Source organism: Thermobia domestica, chromosome 18, assembly GCF_964235325.1.
Source record: "Thermobia domestica chromosome 18, izTheDome1.hap1.1, whole genome shotgun sequence".
NCBI classification, from domain to species: domain Eukaryota; kingdom Metazoa; phylum Arthropoda; class Insecta; order Zygentoma; family Lepismatidae; genus Thermobia; species Thermobia domestica.
This window is the reverse complement of record NC_137471.1, coordinates 98644076-98668011: the sequence shown is the minus strand read 5'-3', so window position 1 is coordinate 98668011 and position 23936 is coordinate 98644076. Positions and strand designations below refer to the sequence as shown.

The 23936-nt window shown below is 35.0% G+C and overlaps 1 protein-coding gene across 1 annotated transcript; it reads left to right on the top strand.

Moving 5' to 3' along the window:
• Positions 1 to 332: 332 nt before the first annotated feature.
• LOC145675189 (uncharacterized) lies at positions 333 to 23685 on the top strand. Its single transcript, XM_081745559.1, has 2 exons — positions 333 to 969; positions 23525 to 23685. The coding sequence occupies exons 1-2, from the start codon at positions 333 to 335 to the stop codon at positions 23683 to 23685; spliced, it is 798 nt and encodes a 265-aa protein (XP_081601685.1).
• The last annotated feature ends 251 nt before the right edge of the window (positions 23686 to 23936 follow it).

The window sequence follows — 23936 nt, the reverse complement described above, 5'->3', positions numbered from 1 at the left end:
CGGGAATTTTAGGTTCCTGTCTGATGATGTTTTAAAGACAGTGCGCAGAATACAGTTCTTTCTGTCATTGACGAGATTTCTATGGTTTCTACTGTTATGCTCGTCTACATTCATATGCGAATGGCAGAAATTTTTGGCACTGCTGATGAACATGATGGTTGGTTTGGGAGGAAGAATATTCTATTATTTGGTGATCTGCTTCAGTTGCCACCCGTGCATGGGCATCCTGCATATAAAACGTTTTCGAGACATCAGGTTGATAACTACATCGGAGGTATTAATGTAATCAATCTTGGTGGGAGTTGTTCACATATGACGAACTTACGATAAACATGCACCAACAAAACGATCTAGATTTTGCTGATGCTCTGAAAAGGATTCGTGTAGGCGCACTGGAAGAATGCGATGTAAAATTGCTAAACTCTCGAAAGATCTATTTCAGGAGTAGAAGCATGGGCGGTAGGCTGCGAGAAATTACGGAGCTGTTTCCAAGTCTTTCTTCTGAAACTGTTTGCCTGCTTCCAACTAGAAATATGTGTAGCATACTTAACCAGGCTATGTTAGAAAATATACCATCCTCAGAAATAAAATTGCTTGCTCAGGACTCTATTGAATGTCCCAGGTATTTGAGAAAGAAAGTAGAAGCAGCATCGGAAAAAGCAGTAGAGGGCTGTTCGGTGACACACGGTCTTGAACATACGATTGTGATAAAGGTAGGTGTGAAAGTGATGCTTCAACGTAATATTGACGTTAATCTGGGACTGGTGAATGGCGCAATTGGTGTGGTCGAATCTGTTGCTTGGGATATTGATAATAAGGAAAGAGTAAAGTCAGTTCGCATCAGATTTGCTCATGGTTTAGTGCACGATTTGGAGCGGACAAAGGCTAATTTTCAGTTAATGAATAAGGCATACATACTTCGAGCTCAATTTCCAATCTCAGTTGCTTATGGCATTACTGTTCATAAGAGTCAGTGTCTGAGCTTGAATAGCGTTGTCTTAGACATAGGAACGAGTGTATTTACGTGTGGACAATCCTATGTATCGTAGGCCTGTGACGGTGTCCTCCATACGTAAACACGACCGGTTGTTGGAAACAAGGTGAAAGTCGATTTATCGGACCGCATTACGTGTTTCCACTGCTCATGAGTCCACCCCTTGTGGTCCCTGCACTACAGGATACGCCTCTTCGCATTTACTGCTGTGCATTTACACAATGGCGATAGCGACCCTGCCATGAATTTTCATTTTATGAAGTTCCCGTCGCATTGTTTTCAATGAAACCGGGTTCTGTAGGCCGGAGTTGAGTTCAGACGTAATTTTCATTGGTCTTCTTTTTAGCTGCTACAATCCGTTTTAATGCCCTCCGGTCCCTATCTCACAGGATTGTCTTTCGACCACTGTTGTGCTTTGCAGACGTCGTTTGCCCATGAATTGTGTATGTCCTCGTGACATTGGACACAGTGCTTTTCGATACCCCACAATATTCACCACTATTGCCAGTGAAGCTCCAACCAGACGGGCACCAACTGTCATGCCTCTTTGAAAGTCTTTCACCTCGCCCATTTTACCGAACCCTTTTCACACCATGACACTCACAGATGAACGTGTTACTGCTGACGGAAGAGGAAGGTCCACATGACACAATAAAAACAAAAAACGATCGGCAACCGCAACACGTGTTGTACAGTGGAGGGCCAAACTTACGTGTCCTGTATGAAGTGTTTTTAGATTTTTTGTCTTCCCCTGTATTTTCTGTTATCATATAGGGATAAATGTTCACAAAATAGCGTATACCCTGTAAAAATTTTAGGGCTACATAAACTGATTCAAGACACCTCGTATGCTTAATAATTATACAAGGGACGTTCAAGTTATAACCGGAATTTCTTTTTTATATATATACATAAACAGTGATCACAAAGTCCCGTTACCCCCCTAACGTGTGTCCACATTTTCAGAGATGGTCACATTGTATTAATGTGGGATCATAGCAGAGGACAACTTTGAGGTAGTGGACTATTTTTTACTATTTATTCTAGAGTGTCTGTATATACAGCATCGTTTTCATAACAGAGTATCGTTCTCCCCCACGTACGTGGCAGTAAATGTATGTCGAACAGCACGTTTCCAGTCGTGTTGGTGGTCGTCCTGAGCGGAGATTATGTTTTATGCAACCAGTTGCAAAGAACGTTTTCTCTCACGTTGGTTTATGAAACCTTACAGTGATATCACCCTGAATATTTCTCATTGATTTTCCTGTACGGTCGTTCGTGAGCTGACGTGCTCATCACGATTCATTTTTCCATTGTGTAGGTGGACTCATCAGCCATGATTTAGATATATCTTTTCACCTACAAGAAGAAACAACAATTCATTAATATATATCTAATACATAGGGGTAACGGGACTTTGTGATCACTCTGTAGAGAAGACAACAAGTAAATCAATTATTGTTCTTTTTCAAGGTACTCCCCATGTATACGCACGCACTTGTCCCATCGTTGTGGGAATGTCCGTGTCCCTGCGGCATAAAATTCTTTGGGACGATCTTTCAACTATTTTATCATACACGTTTTCGTCGTCGATGTGGAGTTTTTGTTCTCCCAAGTGTTCCTTGAGGGGATCAAAAAGATGGAAGTCGTAACGCGACAGATCGTGGCTATGCGAGGGATGTGTAGGATCTCCTAAATTAGTTTAGTGATAGCTGTGACCGTTGTCATAGCTGTATGAGGACGCGCGTTGTTATGCAGATTTGACACACCCCAGTTAATGAAAGTGTCTTTGACTTATTATAATCAGGAAGCCTGATAATCAACAGATTTTACCAGGTGCACAAATGAAAATAAGATTTGTCATTTAAAAATTCCCTTTTTGCTATTTCGTCATAGTATTTCTTTAAAAGTTGAGACAACGAATGCGATCTAACCAAACGTGAAAAATCACTGCTGCAATGCTTTGATTATTATTGCTCACTATACCCAGCTACTGACCTGTAAGTTGTATCACAGTCTAAATCTTTCAGACGTCCTGCTTTAGCCGAAACAATCCCGAATTTACATACTCTTTCCCCGAGGAATTTTTCGGGACTCCAAGAGTCCCGGTTTCTTTCCAAAACATAAGTTAATCATTTATGAAATATTAAAGAAATATCTGGTTCTACTAGTTATTGATATTCAACTGATAGGAGTAATCTACTCTCTGTCACTCTGATAGGAATAATCTTTTGATGAAGGTTGAGTTATTCTTTAATTATTTCTGATAATTTTAACTAACTAACTAATTCTATGACTATGGAACTTGGAGGTTCAATGCCGTGTTCACAAAAGCTCTCCATCGACTTCTCTTTAGACAACTGGATCGAGTTTCTATTTTGTATTCCTATTTCAGCGAGATCCATCTTAATATTGTCCTCCCATCTAGGCCTTGGTCTTCCTAATGGCCGTTTTCCGATTGGACTTCCAGTTAAAACTTTGAAGACGTTTCTGTTTTTTTCCGTTCTGGTTACACGGCCTACCCATCTGAGCCTCTTAGATTTGATTATTCTTACAATATTATGTTATTTCCATAAAAAAGTAAATATATGACTATGAATATACTGTTAATTTTCATAGTGTGTGCTGGTTTTTAGGCTACAAATATATCATGACTGAAGTGTTGGTAAGCTAACACTAAAAGTATTTTATAGGAGAAACTCAAAGTATTTTATAGGTCAAGGAAACAAACAACTATGGTAATGAAATTCGTGATGTGCTAACAATAGTTTCCAATGTAAAACTGCTGATTATTTAGCTTAAGATCCTTTTAACTTTGTGCCAGAGAATTTAGTTTCTGGGGGGCGCGGTGGCTCAGTGGTAGAGCGTTCACCTCTGGTGCTTGGGGTCCCGGGTTCGATCCCAGCCCCCGTTAAGTGAACTTTGTGGTGGACAAACACCGTGCTCGTGGGTTTTCTCGGGGTTCTCCCGTTTCCTCCCACTTTCTTCATTCCACCATTTCACTCATCTCTCATCATCACCGTCTCCTTTAGCCTAACCGGCATAACCGTGGGACGTAAAACTTAAAGATTTCATTTTATTTCAATTTAGTTTCTATTTTCTTGATTATTGTACATTTCGACTATGGTAAAGCTGTGAAGGAAAAGGGTATGCAGGAATCTCTCTGTGATACCTGCTTCACTTTCGATGATGTAGTAAAGAATATAAAAACGTTATTTTTAACGTGTGGTATCTATAATGGAAAACAAATATTGCATTACATGAGCCTAGATGTAATTGTTTAGTAGTTACTACAAAATATATCCTGATAAGCCAAAAGTTTTATAGGAAAGTTTTCCTAATCTTGAAACTCCCAAAACTTCTCCTACACACAAGGCAAACAAACTACTTCACTGTCCTTTCGGACCTTTCCGGAAGACTGCTTGTACGAAATGTCATAGAAATATTGCTTGTTATTTTCCTGCTGCTAATGCTAAACTTATAATTAATAATTACGTAATGAACCTTAGAAAAGACCTTCACACTTACAGAAAATTAACAATGATGACACATTTGGATATGTTGCTATGTGGTATAAGTTGATGTCTAAATCTAGCTTCTAGATATTTCATGATAAAAATAAAAATATAATTAAGTAGCCAGAGAAAAACACATAATAGTATCCTCCTTACGAATATCTTTTTTTTTCACATCTGCGAAGTGAAAAACAATTAAATGTCGCCACGTCCTTTGGGTAGACACGACTGCACGCGTCTATATATACACAATATAATATACAAATAGTACGTGGGAATTATGTCCAGGCCTTAACATAACAATAATAATATGTTTTGTGAAAGCTCTCGTGAAGTTACATATCCTATCCTTTTCAAATTTGTACTAAAATTATCTTCTTTTATTTTAGTCTATAATACGATGCAGTGTTTTTCTGTAATTGTGTTTGATAAGACTCAGAATTATGAAATAAAAGTTTTAAAAGCCTTATATGGAACCAGAGCCGTAGGTAGAGATTTCGGCGCCCGGGGCGAAATAGAACTCCGTACCTCCTATACTCATATACTCATCCCACGAATCTTTTTTTTTTTTTTTTTTTTTTTTTTTTTTTTTAATACATGCAGGAGAAGGAGGTTTAGTTGTCATACGACGCTGGATTTTTATCAAGCTGCTTGGACAGACGATTGTAACAACCAAAAGCGACCATTATGTATTCTTTTACAAATAAGAGCTGTTTTCAAGAACCTTATTTTGCACTTTTTGTTAAACTTGATAACACTACTTTTGATTGGTATACAGATTAACTTGGAGAACAATTATGGAAATTTACAGTACAACTATTTACAATCTTTTATAGTATCGATAAGCAATTAAATTTCAATACATTAGAAACTGTCCTTTTAAAACGTTCGAAACAGGTGAGAGCATTAATTTCCAGTAATAATAGTAAACTTTTGAAATTTTATGTTCCGTATAGACTATGACCACACAATTAGCGTTTTAATTTCGATTCTTTGAAGCTAAAATATATTTTGTGAAAAGTAACGGAAATTCAGAAGGAGTCTTCTTTGCAAATTTCTCAATACTGACCGATGAAGCTGAAGAATGTGTTTAACCCTTTATTTATGGCATTTCGAAACAATGGAGTTAGACATGAACTTGTGAGGTGTTTTTGCTTCAATTGGTCCACAATAAAATATTTTTGCGTAACAATTGAAAAAAGTCATTCCTAAATTTTTGGCGGACCTTTTACTCAATCAGAATAGGTCAGAAATATCAATTTTTCAAAATGTACAGCATATGAGGAAATTGTTATAAATATTTTTCTGTATTTCTTTAATAAATTATGACATTGTACATGAACTTTTTGACCTTTATTAGCACTCAGAAATAAATTTTGACATTACTAACAGGCCAAAGTAGCCTAAGTACCAAACATCAATAATGTCGAAATTAATATGTACAGTATTAATTTCAACCCTACGAGAATTACATAAATATCTTACAAATAATAAATTTATTTTGTTGCTGGACATTACCACTTGCCCCCTGCTGCTTGCTCCCACATGGCATTTTGGTTCCTATCAAAGAATACGACATATATATTTCATGCCATTGTTAAAGTTGACTTGAATATTTTATACTGGCAAGTGAGTAGTGTTTGGTATTTGTTTTTCTGCTTTTTCAATTTTAGTAATAAGGAATTTTCTGAGAAAAATTGCTTCATATTCCTACAGGTACGCTTTTCTTACGCCTAAGTTATTCTTGTTCCCTACCATTCTCCACAATAATTTGGTGGTGTACAGAATGGTGCACCACATCACTTCTTCAGATTACAATTAATTGCAAATGTCTTAACACTTCTCACATTTCATCAGATGGATCCAGCGGTACAAACATGTCGCAAAACTAATGGCAAATCTAATGCATACCGCTGGATCTGCATCCATTTGATGACTAGAAGAAAGGCACATAATAAAATATGGGGGAAGAATGCCCCATTCCACCCTCTATACATGCATTAATTTACGACTAAATAATATGAATATTTATGTTCATTTTTTTCTGAAATCCCTTACATTACATGTTTTGTATTCATTTTTCAGATTATTTCGAATATATACATTATAAGTGATAAAAAATATGGAGAGAAATGACCCCTTATCCCGGCCCACATGCGCCACTGCTTGCATCTGAGTCAGATATATGTCTGCTGCAATTATTCAAAGAAGTTTCATAAACAATTCGTGGAGAAAGGTACTCGAAATTCTTCCTAAACAAAATCAAAAAAGAAAGTAAAAAGAGCCATAAAGTGTTACTTTTCAGCCTTTACGGTACTTCTAAGTAAAAGGAAAGCAACTCGCTCTCTCGCTCACAACACTCAAAGGATTTCGAAACTTAACAATGAATACATGACTACCAAGTGTGTTGATACAAATAAATAATATCCGAGCACCTAATTTTATTTTATTAAGCTAGCGGGTCTCTCAAACACTGGATAGTGAAAACAGCGACTCAGCTCTTTTGACTCCCTGAATCAAAATGGCTTTAGCAGGAAATATTTTTTTTTTCTACATCGTCCTGCCAGGTATTAATCGATTTGCAAAACAGAAAATTGTTTCCAAGGAGTACCTTTGGAGCACAATATACGAGTCCTTTCCCATAACTATTTTTTTTTCTGGTCATACTTTAAAGTACCGTTAATAAATAATGGGTTAACGTTTGTATTTAAAATCCAAAATATAGTTTGGCTACTAGATATCTTTGAAATTATAGAAATCACTTGATTACTTAGTGAATGAAAATTCTGACCTTAGGATTACTTATTATTAATTAACATATTAAATATACACTAACATGGATTCACACACACACACACACACACACACACACACACACACATATATATATATATATATATATATATATATATATATATATATATATATATATATATATATATATATATAGAGAGAGAGAGAGAGAGAGAGAGAGATATATATAGATATTAAGGTGTCCCTTATTTCGTGCTGCGCACACCCGCTAAATGTATTCTATGTGACCGTAAACACACATTAGTGAAATAGCAGCTCCCTACGAGAATGTTAACCCGTGCCGACTTGACGACAAATTCATGAAATGACGTTTCCACATTATAATATAATTTAGAATGTCCAAAAGTGATAACGGAGAAATCAAAACAGACAAGGTAATGAAACTTAGCACGAAGCAGCTAGAGAAAGGATGACACCTGCTCGTATATTGACGAACATCACTGGATGAACAGTGTTGCCAACCCAAGAGAAAGTTATATTTTTTTGTAAATCGTATGACCTAAATTGGAAATCATTATTGGGAGCAACAATGAAACTAAAGACAAAAGAGGTGGTAAATGCACATCAGTGTTGCAAACTTTTCGAGAAATAAGGTGAAACATGTGTTAAATGCAAACGCCGTTGGAGTACGCAGCGTTGCTGTCTTTTAAAAACCTTACCTCTCAGCTACAACAAAATACTGATTATTTCGGTCAGTAAGTGACTTATAGATTTGACATAATCACGTTACTGCTTCTCATGCTCTACCGCCTTGCATTATAGGTTTTAAACCATACTGCACTAGTGACATTTTGTGAGTTATTGTACCTTTTCCAGACTAAAGTATTCTGTAGATGGCAACACTGTTCAACATACCCTTCTATACTTGGAGTCAGCTTAAACAGTTCTTGCCCATATTTAATTTAAGATGTACAAAACGTTAGTACCTCACTCCCTGTGTTGCTTCCAATCATGATACCCAATTTAGGTCATTCGATTTACAAAAACACAGCTTTCTCTTGGGTTGGTAACATGTTCATTCGGTGATATTCGTCAATACACGGGCAGATGTTCTCCTGTCTCTAGTTGCTTTGTGCAAAGTTTCGTTTCTCTGTCTTTAGTTTCTCCGTTATCACGGTTGGAAATTCTAAATTATATCAAGATGTGGAAACGTCCACATGCCGTAAGCGTCGGTGATCAACTAGCGACATCTCGCCAAAAATTGGCGGCCCCGCAGCGACGATCCGCGGTGTCCCAACTTCCGTTTTGAAGATTATACTACCAGCGACAGAGACGCAACGAAACGCCAATGAACAACAAATTTACTCCCCCAAAATATGTTAAATCGCCTATATGCGTAATTTGCTTACATTAAGATGAGTCTAAAAAAAAAAACACTTTAAAAAGTAAAAAAAGTACCACGAGGTGGGCATGAATCACCAACCTTATGATTACTTGATGGGTCATCTTCCGACTTGGTCACGGTGGCGATGAAGGGAAAGTCGCTTGTAGATGGATAAATAGTCAAAATCTTTCTAATTTGGCTAATAAGAGTGTTCCCTTAACCGTGTATATTCGACGATAACAGTTTGGGATCATAAAAAGTTTTCGCCATGTAATTTTATAAGAAAATGAATCGCGTCTATTTAATTTATTTCATAGTTCTCCCATACTCACTTTCAAATGATTGGCAACAGTTGCCATCTAAATTAACAGAATTATATGCACTCATCTCAAGATTTTTCACTTCATGATGTAGAGGAATGGGTTACTCTTGATCCTTGGAGCTCACTTTAGGAAAAATTCGTCAAGAAAAGTAATATATAATATCAACCGCAATCACATGACTGGTAATAATTCCTGTCGGTCCATTCGCGATTCTCCGCGACGAATCGAAGGAGTGCGGACCAAAATGAAGTTCTCGCTGCTACGCGGTGGTAACTTCAATACCCCGACTCTAGATATCTCTTTCGACTCGACGAAACCCTGCATGGGGGTCATACGACATGAGGGTCATCTACTTTTTTAGTAACGTTCACACTAGGTGACCATAGTTGAAAGCACAATTTCAGAAGTGGGCATAGAAATAAATAGAATAACAATTAGTGGTGAGCACAGTAACATGTTTTTCGGTCTTTAGTTTTTGAAAATTTTCAAAAAAAAAAAAACGTTTATCATCGAATCTGGTTTCGGTTTCCTTCAAAACCGGTTCTGTTTTCTTTTTCTCAAAATTGGTTCTATTTCTGACCAGAATATTGTTTCGTTGTTCTCCGGAAACCGATTCTGTTTTCGCAGAAATAGCTTTGTGTTCACCGAAACTGTTTTCGGTGAAAACCGAAATCGGTTTTGGAGAAAACAGAAACTGGTATCGGTGAAAAATCGAACCAGTTTTTGAAAAACGAAACCGGTTTCGGTGAAAAACCGAACCGGTTTTTGGATAAAACCAAAATCGGTTTCGGTTGAAAACTGAACAGGTTTTTGTAGAAAACCAACACTGGTTTCGGGGGAAAACGAACCGTTTTTTGGAGAAAACCAAAACCGGTTTTGGTGAAAAAACCGAACCGGTTTTGAAGAACACCAAGACCGATTTTGTTGAAAAACCGAATCGGTTTTTGAAGAAAAGCAAAATCGGTTTCGGTGGAAAAATCGATTCAGTTTTGGAGAAAACCAAGACTGTTTTCGGTGGAAAAATCGAACCAGTTTTGAAGGAAACCAAGACTGGTTTCGGTGAAAAATCGAACCAGTTTCTGAAAAACGAAACCGGTTTCGGTGAAAAATCTAACCGGTTTTTGGAGAAAACCAACATCGGTTTCGGTTGAAAACTGAACAGGTTTTTGTAGAAAATCAAAACTGGTTTCGGGGGAAAACGAACCTTTTTTGGAGAAAAACAAAAGCGGTTTTGGTGAAAAAACCGAACCGGTTTTGAAGAAAACCAAGACCGGTTTCGTTGAGAAACCGAATTGGTTTTTGAAGAAAACCAAAACAGGTTTGTAATAAAACGAACCACTTTTTCAGAAAACCGAAACCGGTTTCGTCGAAAATCCGAACTGGTTTTTGGAGAAAACCGAAACAGGTTTCGGTGAATAACTGAACCAGAGTTTGGAGGAAACCAAAACCGTTTTCGGATAAAAACGAACCGGTTTTGGAGAAAACCAAGAAAATGTAATACGAATAAACACAGTATCTTATAATCAGTGTCACTTAAAATGTGTGACCACTACTGAATATAAAAGTGACCACAACTAGAAAAAAGTGGCCACTACTAGCAAAACTGCTCTTACCAGAGAAAAAGCGGCATATTTTCTTACTCCTTCCCTTAATGAATGAAAGCTGTGGTTGCATTGAAAGAGAACAAAATTTTCCTTTAGCTGAATAAAAACCACTACTGTAACATAAAACACAAGTGACAAAAATATCAAAATCAAAATTTTCTGAAGGGTGTTCAATACCGGCCCAGTCACCCTATGCTATTCCAAATTGTGACGTATAGATTACTACATTTTTTTAATATTTGATATACGATACACGTAAAATTATATCAGTTTATATTTGATTTTACATAAATCTACGTGACACGGAGTGAAAAAGTAGTATTTTAAAGTGTGAAAAGAAATCGAAACTTAAAATGTTATCAGTAAATTTTGATCTATTGTTATTATTATTATTATTATTATTATTATTATTATTATTATTATTATTATTATTATTATTATTATTATTATTATTATTATTATTGAGTATTCTACCTGTTGGCATGTCCTAGAACTAATGAGTTTTTTCTTAGATTCTAGTCTGGAAATGTTTCTTCTATGTTTTTCGTTCTTCAGTTTCCTCTTTTAACCCTCAATATTTTCTTCTATATTTCAAATCATCGATCAGTTAATCAGCTATAGTAGTTATGTTAGTTAAAGTTTAAGTAAGGTTCTAAGTAAAAATCAACTTAATACAATACCGTTCAATGTACGCTGTGCCCTGAGACCAGGTAAGACTCAGGAGCATATGCACACAACGATACAGTTATGCTTCAGATCCTAATAGAAATTAAAGATGAATGATTTGATTAGGTATATTATGTATATGGAATCAGACATTGGTGGATGCACAGGGAAGGTGGTGGGAGCGACCACCTCTCTAAAGGCTTTTTCTTCGCTCATCTGTTTAAACTGAATATTATGTTAACATTATGATAGAGCTTTGATAACTCTAAGCTAAGCATTAAAGCTATGATAAAGAAGCATACGTATATATAAAAGCTAGCAACAAAAATGCAACAAATCACGTATATTATGTACTACTTTATATTGTTTTGATGTAACTTTGTAGTTGGAGCCTACATTCATCGTCCAGGAGGTTGTCTGCTCCGCCAAACGACCGTTCTGGACCCGCTTGCTGAATCAGACCAGAATCATTGATCATTACACACATAAATACACTGAAGGTCTCTATGCAATTGATTAGCGACATTGACAAAATATGAACCTTTCCTCAGCGACCCCAATCCACAGACTCCATACAGCCCTCCTCCGGTTTTAAGTTTGTAAACCTGCTAAAGCGAATAATAAAATAAATTAAAAATAGTGATTCAATAAAATGAAAAAGAGGAAAAACACGTGAACACGATGCAGTTTCATTGGAAACAGATAAGACACAACTTCAAATTTTCTGTACTTAGGGTTACCACAATTTCCGTTTTGACCAAAAGAGTCCCGGTTTGAAGGCTCTAGTATCCCCCCCCCTTAATTTACATTCTGTCCTGCTGTTCAGTTGTGGCAATTTCCCCCTGCTTTGTGTACCTTATCCTCATTCAATATTCTACAATACGAGCACGTATTGTTTTGGTATAACATACGTCTACCTGAACAGATACCCTACATATGTAATCTCAATTTATAGTGCACTTGAAGGGTTAGGTTCATGTGGTTTGGATCCTATATTAAGCTGTAGTTCATTTCATATAGCCTCACTGCTGAAAGGGAAGCTAAACTCTAAGTAACTAAGAATACTACTAGAGCGTGCTACGTTATAAGTTCATATATAATCTTTGAATCAAAGATGCATTCGTTTTACTGATACATTCAACAGGAATGAAATAAAAATGACTTTTGTGCTGAGTAGTAAAGTAGGTGCTTTCTACCGATGTCAGTAGTGAAACCAATGTGCCCTTGTTTTGGAAGAAAAAATGAAATAAAATCTTTAAGTTTTACGTCCCACGGTTATGCCGGCTAGGCTAAAGGAGACGGTGAGGATAAGAAACGAATGAAATGGTGGAATGAAGAAAGTGGGAGAAAACGGGCAAGAACCCCGAGAAAACCCACGCATATGGTGTTTGTCCACCACAAAGTTCACTTGGCACGAGCTGGGATAGGATGTTATGAAAGATTTACCTCCCACCAAAGTGTTCCCATTCGGAGTAACAGAAATATGGATGGCCTATCTATAATCATTAAGGCCCGGATTTTTATGTAGTACAAAGTACCGAAATATGTACATAAATATGTAACAAAAATCAATGAAATATGTAAGAAATATGTTAGAAATATGAAAATATGTAAAAATATTTTTCGTGTTTATTTTGTGTCTGTGCTATGTTCTTAGCTAATAAATTTACTGTAACATATTATGTAATAAAAGCTTAACAAGTGTAAATAACTTCCTACAAATACGTACAAATTTTCAGGAGAAACAAATGAAAATATGTATTAAGAAAGTAAAAAATCACATTATTGAACATATAAACATAAAAAAAAAACATTTATTTAAACAAAAGGCATTTACTTTTGGGACGAACAATGAACCACTAAATAATTTTACGCAATGGAAAAACTTTGTCACTAACTTGTCAGTGATACGTTCAAATTTTCACTAAGAACAAATAAAATTGTCTCGTGGAGAAATAAAAGTCACATTATTGAATATCAAAAGAGAAAAAAAAACATTTAAGAGAAACAACGCTTACCTTTGGAACTTTCAAATTTATAACTGCGCGTTTGAAAACCACTAACTTTCGATAGATACGTTCAAGCTTTAACAAGGAACAAATAGACTTTGTAAACACATTATTAGAAACAGCACCACCCGTAGAGATTGCACATACAAAAAAAGGTGAGAAAGCTAGCCAATTGTGTGCGTTTTAGTTTGTTTTGTCGGCACACTCCGAGTGGCGTCTGCTTGCAAAGGCGATAAGCACAAAAATCCTTATATTGTTTTCTTTCTTTATATATATAAGAAAACAATCTTTTTTTTTCAGGATTGGAAGCGATAACTGACGACGTTTTTTTGCATATTGTAGAGTGTACGATTTGTTTTAACCCAGCTTTCCCGCAATGCAAATCAGTTGAACAAAGTGAGAGAAAGAAAATACAGATAATTAAATAAAGTACTTTTGGAGTTATTGTTCCATATATAGGCCTATCTTTATTTGTGTATTATTTAAAGAAAATTAGCGAAAAGGAGCAAGGAAACTGAATTTATGTAAAAAATATGTGCAGTAGACGGAAAATATGTTACAGACTTCAAAATATGTAAAAATATGTAATATGATTTTGGTTTATATGGCTCCTTACTTCGTAATTTGCGAACATTTCATATTTTCACCAGCGTACATACAAAGGAAAAAATATGTAAAAACATAAAAATCCGGGCCTTAATAATCATATCAACTTCATGTCTTTTCTGTACCAAGGTCACCGAAAAGAGGAAACAGAACTCTATTAATACAAAATTTTCGAGGAAAGACATCATTTTCATGACACCGTTTCAAGGCAAGATACCTCAAATCTTGTCCCAGCAAAAATAGGTGTCACATATCCATGAACAATGCAAGTTCAAAATTAAAGAGTCGACTGACCGACATAATGTTGAAACTGCGTAGAGAGTACATACATCTAAGTTGAAGACAAATGTTGACATGTTAATGAATTAAAAAACGCTTATGTCCTCTCATTAATGGGGTAAACATCATGCTTTATATGAATGGTTCTGTGTTTTCTTTTAAGGAAATAACATATATAACTTTCAATATGTTTATTTGTATATATTGCAGTCACTAACTGCAATTCAGAGCTTGACAATGATCTCGTCAACAATTAATTCAAGTTAATATATGAAAAGTTTCGTCAGAGGCCACAAGCTACAGAAATCCTTATACAGAAACATTACGGCAAATTAAATTATCCAATAATGATTTGTTTGACCACAGTAACGACGCTAGGAAGCAAGTAAGACATTCCTCTTGGTGGGTACGCCTGCCCCTAACCCCGGACTACCACCACAAACATATTATATTGTATTGTAGATCAAGCAATATACTACCATTATGTTCGGTATACAAAATATAGCTGATTCCCCAAAAATTTGGTGATATCAAATTTCGCCTTTTCAAGATTCATTAAAATTCTCTGGCAATGAAATGTACACAAAGATGCTCAAGAAAAATATAGGTCAATCTGGAATTATTTGAAAAAAAAATATATATACATAGAATCAATATTTTTTTTTCGCCATTAGCTACGGTTAATGTGGAAAAGAGAGCCTCATTATCGTCCAGACATGACTCAATTATGTAGTCATGGAGCTTGTGATATGTCCGGCACGTTTTTCATAGTGTGGATGAAAATATCGGATATCCTTCGGATGTTTAATATAGTATGGGATGAGACTATCGGAAAAAGAGATAATGCAGCAGCTCTTTTGATCCACTTCCTGACATTTCCATTTTATCGACATGCAAAGTACAGTAGTTGAACCAATTATATTCGTTGAATATTTCTTTAAATGTCATAAAAATAGTAAAAGTAACCTCCTTTGATTTTTGCATTTGAAAGAATTTTTGAAATCCAATTTACAACTGACTTTTTTCCAAATTGATTGCCACCCTATGCGAATTTCGCTGCAATGTCCGCTTACTAATGACTTCTAGAATTACGGAGAATATATTATAGTGCGTTGTATATCTCTTTGAAGGAAGAACTCAGTGAAGAAGTAGGAAATACTTCCATAAATATTCATCATGTATAGTGTATAGCTGAGAAAATCAACGGGACAACTTTAAAAGTCGTACGTATTAAAATATTTTTAATGATATCCTGGACTAACAACCTATTGGAGTTCATTTTTTTTTAAATCAACTTTTACCTAATAAGAACAGTGGCGAACAGTAATCTGTGTTATCATTTTGATTGACGTTATCATACCTATGAGTTATTAGACGGATCTTGAATAGGAAAAACGTGAAGCCCAGAACATTTTCTACTCTACAGTTTGCCCTTCCTTCCCCAATAACGAATGAAAGCTGCCAGTGGTTGATTAGTGTTAGATATACACAGAAGTTCATCCAATAAGAGATCTTGTAATAAGGCTGTAATTCAAATGAAAATTGAAATTGACAAAAATATGATTTGCGACTATCTCTGATGATTATTCTTATTGTTTTATAAGAAACAGTATTGGACAACAAAAACCATACAATTATTTATAAAGTTACTACTGATTTTGTCAATGTGACTGCAACAGACAGCTTATTAAATGTGTAAACTATCCGTAATAATAAAAGTGTTGAAGACTACTATCTGAGGTTAACTTAAGCTCAACTAGCTAAAGGTAAGTTAGAGTAGGTGAGGCTATATTAGCAAAGATCATTAGGTAATCACAGGACACCCGGTTCAATTTTTGCTGTTTAGTTAGAATTTAACCTCCCTTTTGAGGTGGAAATACATGTTAAACTTTTGGTTCACCCTCATATACCTTTCTTCTCCATAACTCTACACAAAGAAACAAAGTACGAAACATAACTCGCCCTAAAGCAGAATAATGTTCCCAGTTTGCTGGGCATTGTTACTTTAATGATAAACTACGTTAAAATACCTTAACTTATTAAAACTTAAAATACCATAACTAATTTCTCTTCTCTTTAACTATCTTACCCACTGTTACAAAATAAAGCAATTGCAGCACTTTTAATTACAGAAATTAATTATTTAGAAGTTTTGTTTGATTGTTGAAGTTTAGCCCTTTTCCGTACAGAGGCTATATGAGACGTGAACCTACAGGATCGGGTAGCGAAAAATTATAAATAAAGATAATTTCATCACAGGAATAATTTATTTATAAAAACCAAGATTCATATGTCTACTGCTTTACTGTCATCGTTTAACTTTATCTCAAGTAAAAAAATAAATAATATTTCCTAAATGGGAAATTCATTAGACAGTCTCCTAACGAAGTAAACGTAAAACTAATTACCTTTTATAAGACAAACTAACTGAACCTTTAAATATAATGCATCACCGAAATGGAAATGATTATCTTTTGTGTCCAGGTACTTTGAAGAAGAGATACGGCTATGACCTTCCCAATGTGTGTTATGACTTTATATTCATGCAAAGGAATCATATATCATACTACAATACAATAATACTCAGTACCCTGCATGAGTTAATTTTTTTAAAGATAACGTCGAAAAGACAGTTCTCTTGAGACACCGGATGAACATATGTGTCCGTATTTGTGTGTAATAGTAACAATTGTAATATAGAGGAAGAACTAATAATGATAAAGATCTGTTTCTTCATGTCTGTGAAGAATGTTTCATCACACAAACACGCAAACAGAACGCATTGTTTTCGCAATTAACACAAACATCGAGGGACGGGGCCAATTTTGAGATCCACTGTAAATAAGCCATGAAGTTTCCAGCTACTTGTTAAACTTTATTCAGATTTGTCATTTAAAAATAAATTAGTAAATTAAAATCTAGCGGTGAGAAAATACTTTTACTTTCCGTTACATGTTGACGAAATACTCCAAAACAATCAACCACGTGGCATGTAAAATTTATTGTGACAGAGACAAACGACCACGTTGGTGATGTACCCATTCTCTCCTGAAACAACCAACCAAGTAACTAGAAAATAAAGGTGGTAAAGTATTGATGAAGCCTGATAAGAAGACTTGATCACTGAATTAGAATTAGCTGAATATGCCGTAACTAACGGTCAAATAACCAATTTAGGAAAACAATTGCTAGAAAGTATTCATAATCGATCAACTGTTGTAAACAAATGTGAATAGAACGTGGTGTTGCCTTATAACTTTCTGTAATTTCAGCAACTTAAGTAATTGCTGTCGAACTATACTACATGTAATAAAACTGAATAAGCAATTAAATTATTAGAATTATTAAAAAGAAATGAAGACAAGGAGAAGCAAATACAATTATACAATTTAAAACTCAATTGAGATTACAGATATTTTCCATTCATTTTAAGAAAGTTCAAAATAGTTAAAACCAAAAGAGCTTGACATTACCTTGTTAATGCCAGTAGTATGATCTATGTAGTAAAGTAGACAATAGTATAACTGATTTCACATCGTGTTATAACTGGTTGAGCACTAATGGAGTGTTCAGCAGTAACTCGAGAAGAAGCCGTAGAAATGGAAAAGAAAAATGGAACATTTACATTGAAAAGGTTGAATCATCACCAGGATGTCACATTCTTCAAAAAATACATAGAATAAGTAGTAATAGACTGGTTAATTGTTGAAGATTCAGTTGTAATAGTGGTACGAAGTGAAAAGTTGGTAACAAAAATAGAATTTATACTTGATACTTTTTTTTATATCGACATTATTTTCTACTCTCTAATTTTAATAATTCTAATTGGCAAGCCCCCTATGGTTAGCTTACGAGTCTTCTGTGAGGGGAAACTGGGATTCGATTGATGGTGGGACATCATATGATTTGGATGTCATATTAAGCTGTAGGTTCACGCCTCATGTGCTGAAAGAGACATTAAACTCAAAACCTACCAACCTTCAACTAATTGGGAATGTCTCTTTAGTCTTGTGATCCCGGGTACGATTTTGGGTGAAGAATTTTTTTTTATTATTTTATTTATTTATTTATTTATTTTTAAGTTTAACCATCACCATGAGACAATCTGAAGGCTATTTGAGTTCAGAAGTAGCAAACGTTTGTCCAGATAATCAAAACTAATGGCTTTAGTATCTTACAAGAAACGCGTCAAGTAATTAAAAGCCTTGTCCTTTGTGAGCTTAATGTTACAAAGTAAAACTAAGTAAATATGAGATTCCTTCTGATAGAAAATTTGGAAGATAATTAATGACAAATAATTAATGACAAATATATGCAATTTCAATGAACTATGATGAATAAAAAGAACTCATAGTCTCCGATAAATGGCAGTACTATGCCCACTTTCATACATATATAGTGCTACAATATTCTGTATTCTCAACAGATGAATATTGTAAATAACTAATGATCATGCCACTAGTAAAAGTACTCACACTTGTATAAATTCTACGAGTAATTGCACTTTTAATACTAATTTGAGGATACTGAATCCAATAAAACTATACTTAAACATATATATCCGTGGGGTCATTTGTAAAAATGACCTCAAGCTTGAGATCTTTAAAGCATCGCTTATGCCATTGGTAAAAGTGCCAACGCTTAAGTGTATTTCTAATTGCGCTCCTTACACTAATTTGAAGATTTTGAATCCAGTGTAACTGCTTTTAAATGATCTGTCCAAAAAATGACCTCACGTTTAGGATCTTTGAAGTAACTCTCATGCCAATGGCAAAAGTACTTATGCTTGGATATATTTCTAATTACCCTTTTTATACTAACTTGAGGATAATGAATCCAAGGAAACTTTTTTAAACATATAGGTCTATTTATTCACTAGAAAAATGACCTCATATTTGGGATCTGTGAAGTATTATTTATTAGCTATACCAATAGTAAAAGTGCCCATACATTTGGATACAATTCTAATTGCACTTTTTATACTAATTTAGGGACGCTCAATCCAAGGAACTATCTTTAAACATATGCGTCCATGAAGTGCATAGAAAAGTGATTTCGAATTTGACGTAAATAAATGTAAATATCTCAATTTTGAGGTAACTTCTCTCGTGACTCCATAAATAGATATGTTGGAAAATTGTTCTATAGGATTTAAAATCCAAATTAGTATAAAACGTGCAATGATCCTTAGTTCTTTGCCAAACGAGGAATTAAATCAATAAATCCGCATACTTTTTATTCATACGTTGAACTTTTCTTTTAGTCGGATTAAAATTAAGTATAAGGTTGTGACATACGTTCCTGTAAAAATATATATATATCATGTTTTCCTATCCGCGTATAGAATTATATTACACATATTGAAACAATGTTACAATTCCAATATACAGAAAAGATAATTCAGTTTCTTGAGATTTTAGGAGAGAGAAATACCTATAAAACTGACATTTTAGAGTTACGACAGTCTACTTCGGGGGATGCGAATTGATCAAGAAAATGTCAGAAGTCAACACATTGATATGCATATAAAAGAAATATAAACTTAAGAATTAATCAATCAAATAAAACGCATATTTTTTTCCATAATAAAAAAATCAATAAAGAGTATCATTTGACATATTACCAATTTTTACTTGTATTTCCAGCTGACTATTTCAGTGTATTATTTCTTAAATTAATAAATCAATATAGTTTCCATGTGCATGTAACCCCTAAATCTTATTATGGAAACATTCTTTTTTTAAAAATGAAGATATGTAGCCTTTAGTTTAACATCCTATGATTATGCTCTCTCTGCAGGTTAAAGGGATGGATGATATAACATGTAAATAAACAATGATGGAAGAATTAATTAGTTGAAGATAGTGGAAGGGGATGCAAACATGTGGGAAATACATGGATAAAATGTTATCCATCGTAAGCTAATAGGTCTTGGGGTTGAAGCAGGCATTTTGGAACAAAAGATGACACCATGGTCAGGGGTTACGTGTTATAGAGCCAAAGTTTGTTTGTTTGTTTGTTAGCTCTGAAACAATATATTATTCAACTTATAATAAATAGTTCAACATGTCTTTTAAGTAATCCTGTTCGGTTCTTTTAACCCACCATTGCTGAAAAGCGACAAGCAAAATTATTCATCATCATATCAAATATTTAGGAATGAAGTTATAAGTGTCAGTTTAAATCTTCTGAACTCAAAGAAAGTATTTTCTTCTACATTTGCTCATGACAGTAATAGTTTATGACAGCGTGACATCAGAGGAAATCCACCTCTTTTGCTTACTGTTATATGAGCATATCTTAACGTCTGTTAGATATAGAAGAAACATGCATATGAGAGAGCGTAGGTGTTTAGAATCTGTCGCACGTCAGCATATGTAGCAAAAGTGTTTTTGGAGAAAAAGACTTTCCAATCTTCGCGCTTGTCTTTCGAGAAATCCAAAAGGATGCCGCCATGGATCATTGCAAATTCTTAAGGTTTTGATTGACATCTTAAGTGTGCATTATAAATTTAAAAAGAAAAACCCCTGCGGCACATTTGTCGGCACGTATCACAAAAAACATTCATTTACAAAAACGAAGACAGATAAACGCTCTGCTTTTGTATGTAGATACATATATAAAAATACACTCGAGCGGATCATCATCAAGTTATCCCAGTCATTCTGAGGAGTAAAGTATTTTCCTTGAAGTTTTAAAACTTTAGGATGAGCATCGTCTCTATTTACCGAAGGTTTCTTATCCGCCTATATGAGTGTATGTTTTACTAGTAGTATTATTATTGTAATTTCTCATACGTTTCTTTTGAATGAGATGTCACAACGTGTCACCTCCCTTAAATAAATACAGTAACAGATCATTCTTTGTGGTCCACCCACTCCCAACCCATCTTTGTCTTTTTTTCTGCTCTTCTAAACTGTTCTCTTTTGTTGTAAATTTTTTTATAAATATTTTTTTGACTAATGATATGTCTCTCATAAGTCAACAGAAACATGAAGTGTGTTTGCTTTCTTTTTTCGTCTATAGATACAAACGGTGGGTTGCTTTTCTGAGGCGCAGTCGCTTTGTACTCTAGCTACAGTGTACGTATCTGTAAAGGGTATATAGTATGTATATGCACGTTAAGGTTGTCTCCCGTTAAACTAAAAAATCGCATGATGTATGAACTAAACAAAAGGTTGACAAGTGAAAATGAAGGATGTCATATGATATCCCCGCCTTTCTATCTTCACCTATACCTGCCATATAAGTAAAGTGGATATATGCTTGAAAAAGATTGATTAATTGATTGGAATTTAACGGTTGTTTTCAATATTAAGACTGTTTGAGACAGGAATCTACTGCCTTAAATAAAATTCAAGCCACTACGTCATTTTGTATCCGAAGGAAACATTCCTCCAGTGATCGAACCCGAGATTATGCTCTAGTAAATACGCACATTAGCCGCTTGACCACGAAAGAGCAAGCTTAAGAAAGAACTGATCACAAATTTTTGAAGTGACCATATATATATAGGGTGTTAATGAACTATACCGGCAAACTTTAAGAGGCGATTTCTCACATCAAAATAAGAGAAAAAGTTCATATGGACCTATGGCGAAAAGTGCATGGTTTCAGAGCTAGGGCTGTCCAAAATCTCGAAAAAGCAAAATTTCAAGAGGCCCTATTTCGAGTTCGAGAGACTGTGGATGGTAGTCCTTATCAGCTTAAAGGAAGTCACGCATACACAATCCAAAAATGAATATTTCATTAATATTCAATAGGTGTACAGATTATTCCCTGCACGGTGAAATTCCCAGACATGCCATCAACCGAATTTTGAGATGTGCTCTTACTTTATGATTGGTCTAAAGTAGGTAAATGATAAGTCTTGATAGCAGTGAACACGGAATCCTTTGGCGCGATGTCGAAAGTTTTAAGGATCGTCAGCAGTACGGTCTCTCGTACTCGAAAAAACGCATGGTGCGATGTTTTCTTACACGCTTATAAGTGAAGAAAACATGAATTATACCTTGACGAAATATCTATCATCACACGTTATTCCGAACACAATGAAACATAAAGTTACCGGTTCCTTACACTTCCGCCATCCCTCCCAAGCATTGGATGTCCATTGTTGTCAAGGTTTATCTCCTGCCTACTTTGGGCCCTTCTTGAAAACAGAGTATATCTGAAAACCCTAGTGAAAACATACCTGAGAATTACCGGTACACCCTGTAGGGAATACCCTCTACATCTATTGACAATAATTGATGAAATATGCATTTTTGGATTTTGTATGCGTGCCTTCCTTTACGCTGATAAGAACCACCATCCACAATTTCTGGAATTCGAAATAGGGCCTATTGAAATTTAGCTTTTTCGCGAATTTGGACAGCTCTAGCTCTGAAACTATGTACTTTTTACCATAGGTCCATATGAACTTTCTCTCTTGTTTTGATGTGAGAAATCACCTCTTACAGTTTGTCGATATAGTTCATTAACACCCTGTATATATATATAATAAGTTCTAGTGGCCATAGTGCGTTCTGTTGGTCTATCGGGTCCCGGTTCGAACGCAGTACAGTGGTCAGATCCCATTTTAAATGTAGATCTGTCTTTATATATATATATATATATATATATATATATATATATATATATATATATATATATATATATTTGTTGCTGATGTAGGACGTAAATGCAAATGAATCAATCACTTGTTTCGTTTCGTCCCACTGCACAGTGATCCAGGAATCCGACAAACCTGGCCAAGAATGATTTTTCAAACTCACTGATAGAATGTGTGCTATATAGTTTTGAGAAGCCAAATATCTAGGGAATACAAAATACATATCATGGACATCTTGCAGCCTCCCAGTAGACATCCAGAACCATCTAAATTGTACAAATGTATGTTAGTGATTTGTCGCATTTTGCATTGAGAAAAAGGCAGCATTGTTTTGGAATTTGTGTACCTGTACGCACTGAATACGGACATGATATTTTTATTTCTAATATGTATATAGGCATTTCTCTTTTGAATAACAAAGGTATTTGTTGGATATATGCGTGTACCATGTGATAGATGGTAGGTAATTGTACTACTGTATCTGTTAGAAATTAATTACAAACTTAAAACTGTGATTTAGTATGTAAAATTTGTTACACCTCGTTACACGCTCATTTCTTGTTCTGAACCTAAAGTAATATTCCCTTGAGATGGAAAGAAAGAAAGAACTTGCCCGTTTTTTGCCCCTTTCGTAGAAAAGTAAGGTTATACCTAGGTATATGAATGGGTGTACTATAAAGCGAAAAATAGTGAAAGCCGCATTAGTAGAATGTTCGAAAACAAATGTAATTGCAACAAAAAGTATCATGACGAACATTATTATTCTGTTATTTCAGGTCCAACACAAAAGGATAGACTTATTCCTGTTTGGACTCAAAAGGATAGACTTATTCCTGTTGCTGTGGTCCATGAGTGGAGGACGGGAAGAGCAATGGAGTCAATTGTAAACCACGTTCTGGAAGAAGTGAAGCCAGAAACGGATAAAGTAGCTATTTGACACTGAATTACTGTATTTGTTACTCATGCATTTCGACGATTGGACAAGGTGCATTGCATGACGGATCGTTTCTTGCAGAAATACGCAACATGGCTAGATGAACATGTTATTCTCGTGGAGGAGGAGGAGCGTGCGTCACCACTTAAGGGGAGACAAAGTTTTTTTTTTTTTTTTTTTTTGAGAACTGCAGTAGACGACCACGTAGAATTAAAACAGAGAATTTAAGAATGTCCCACAATAGTTGTATCCCG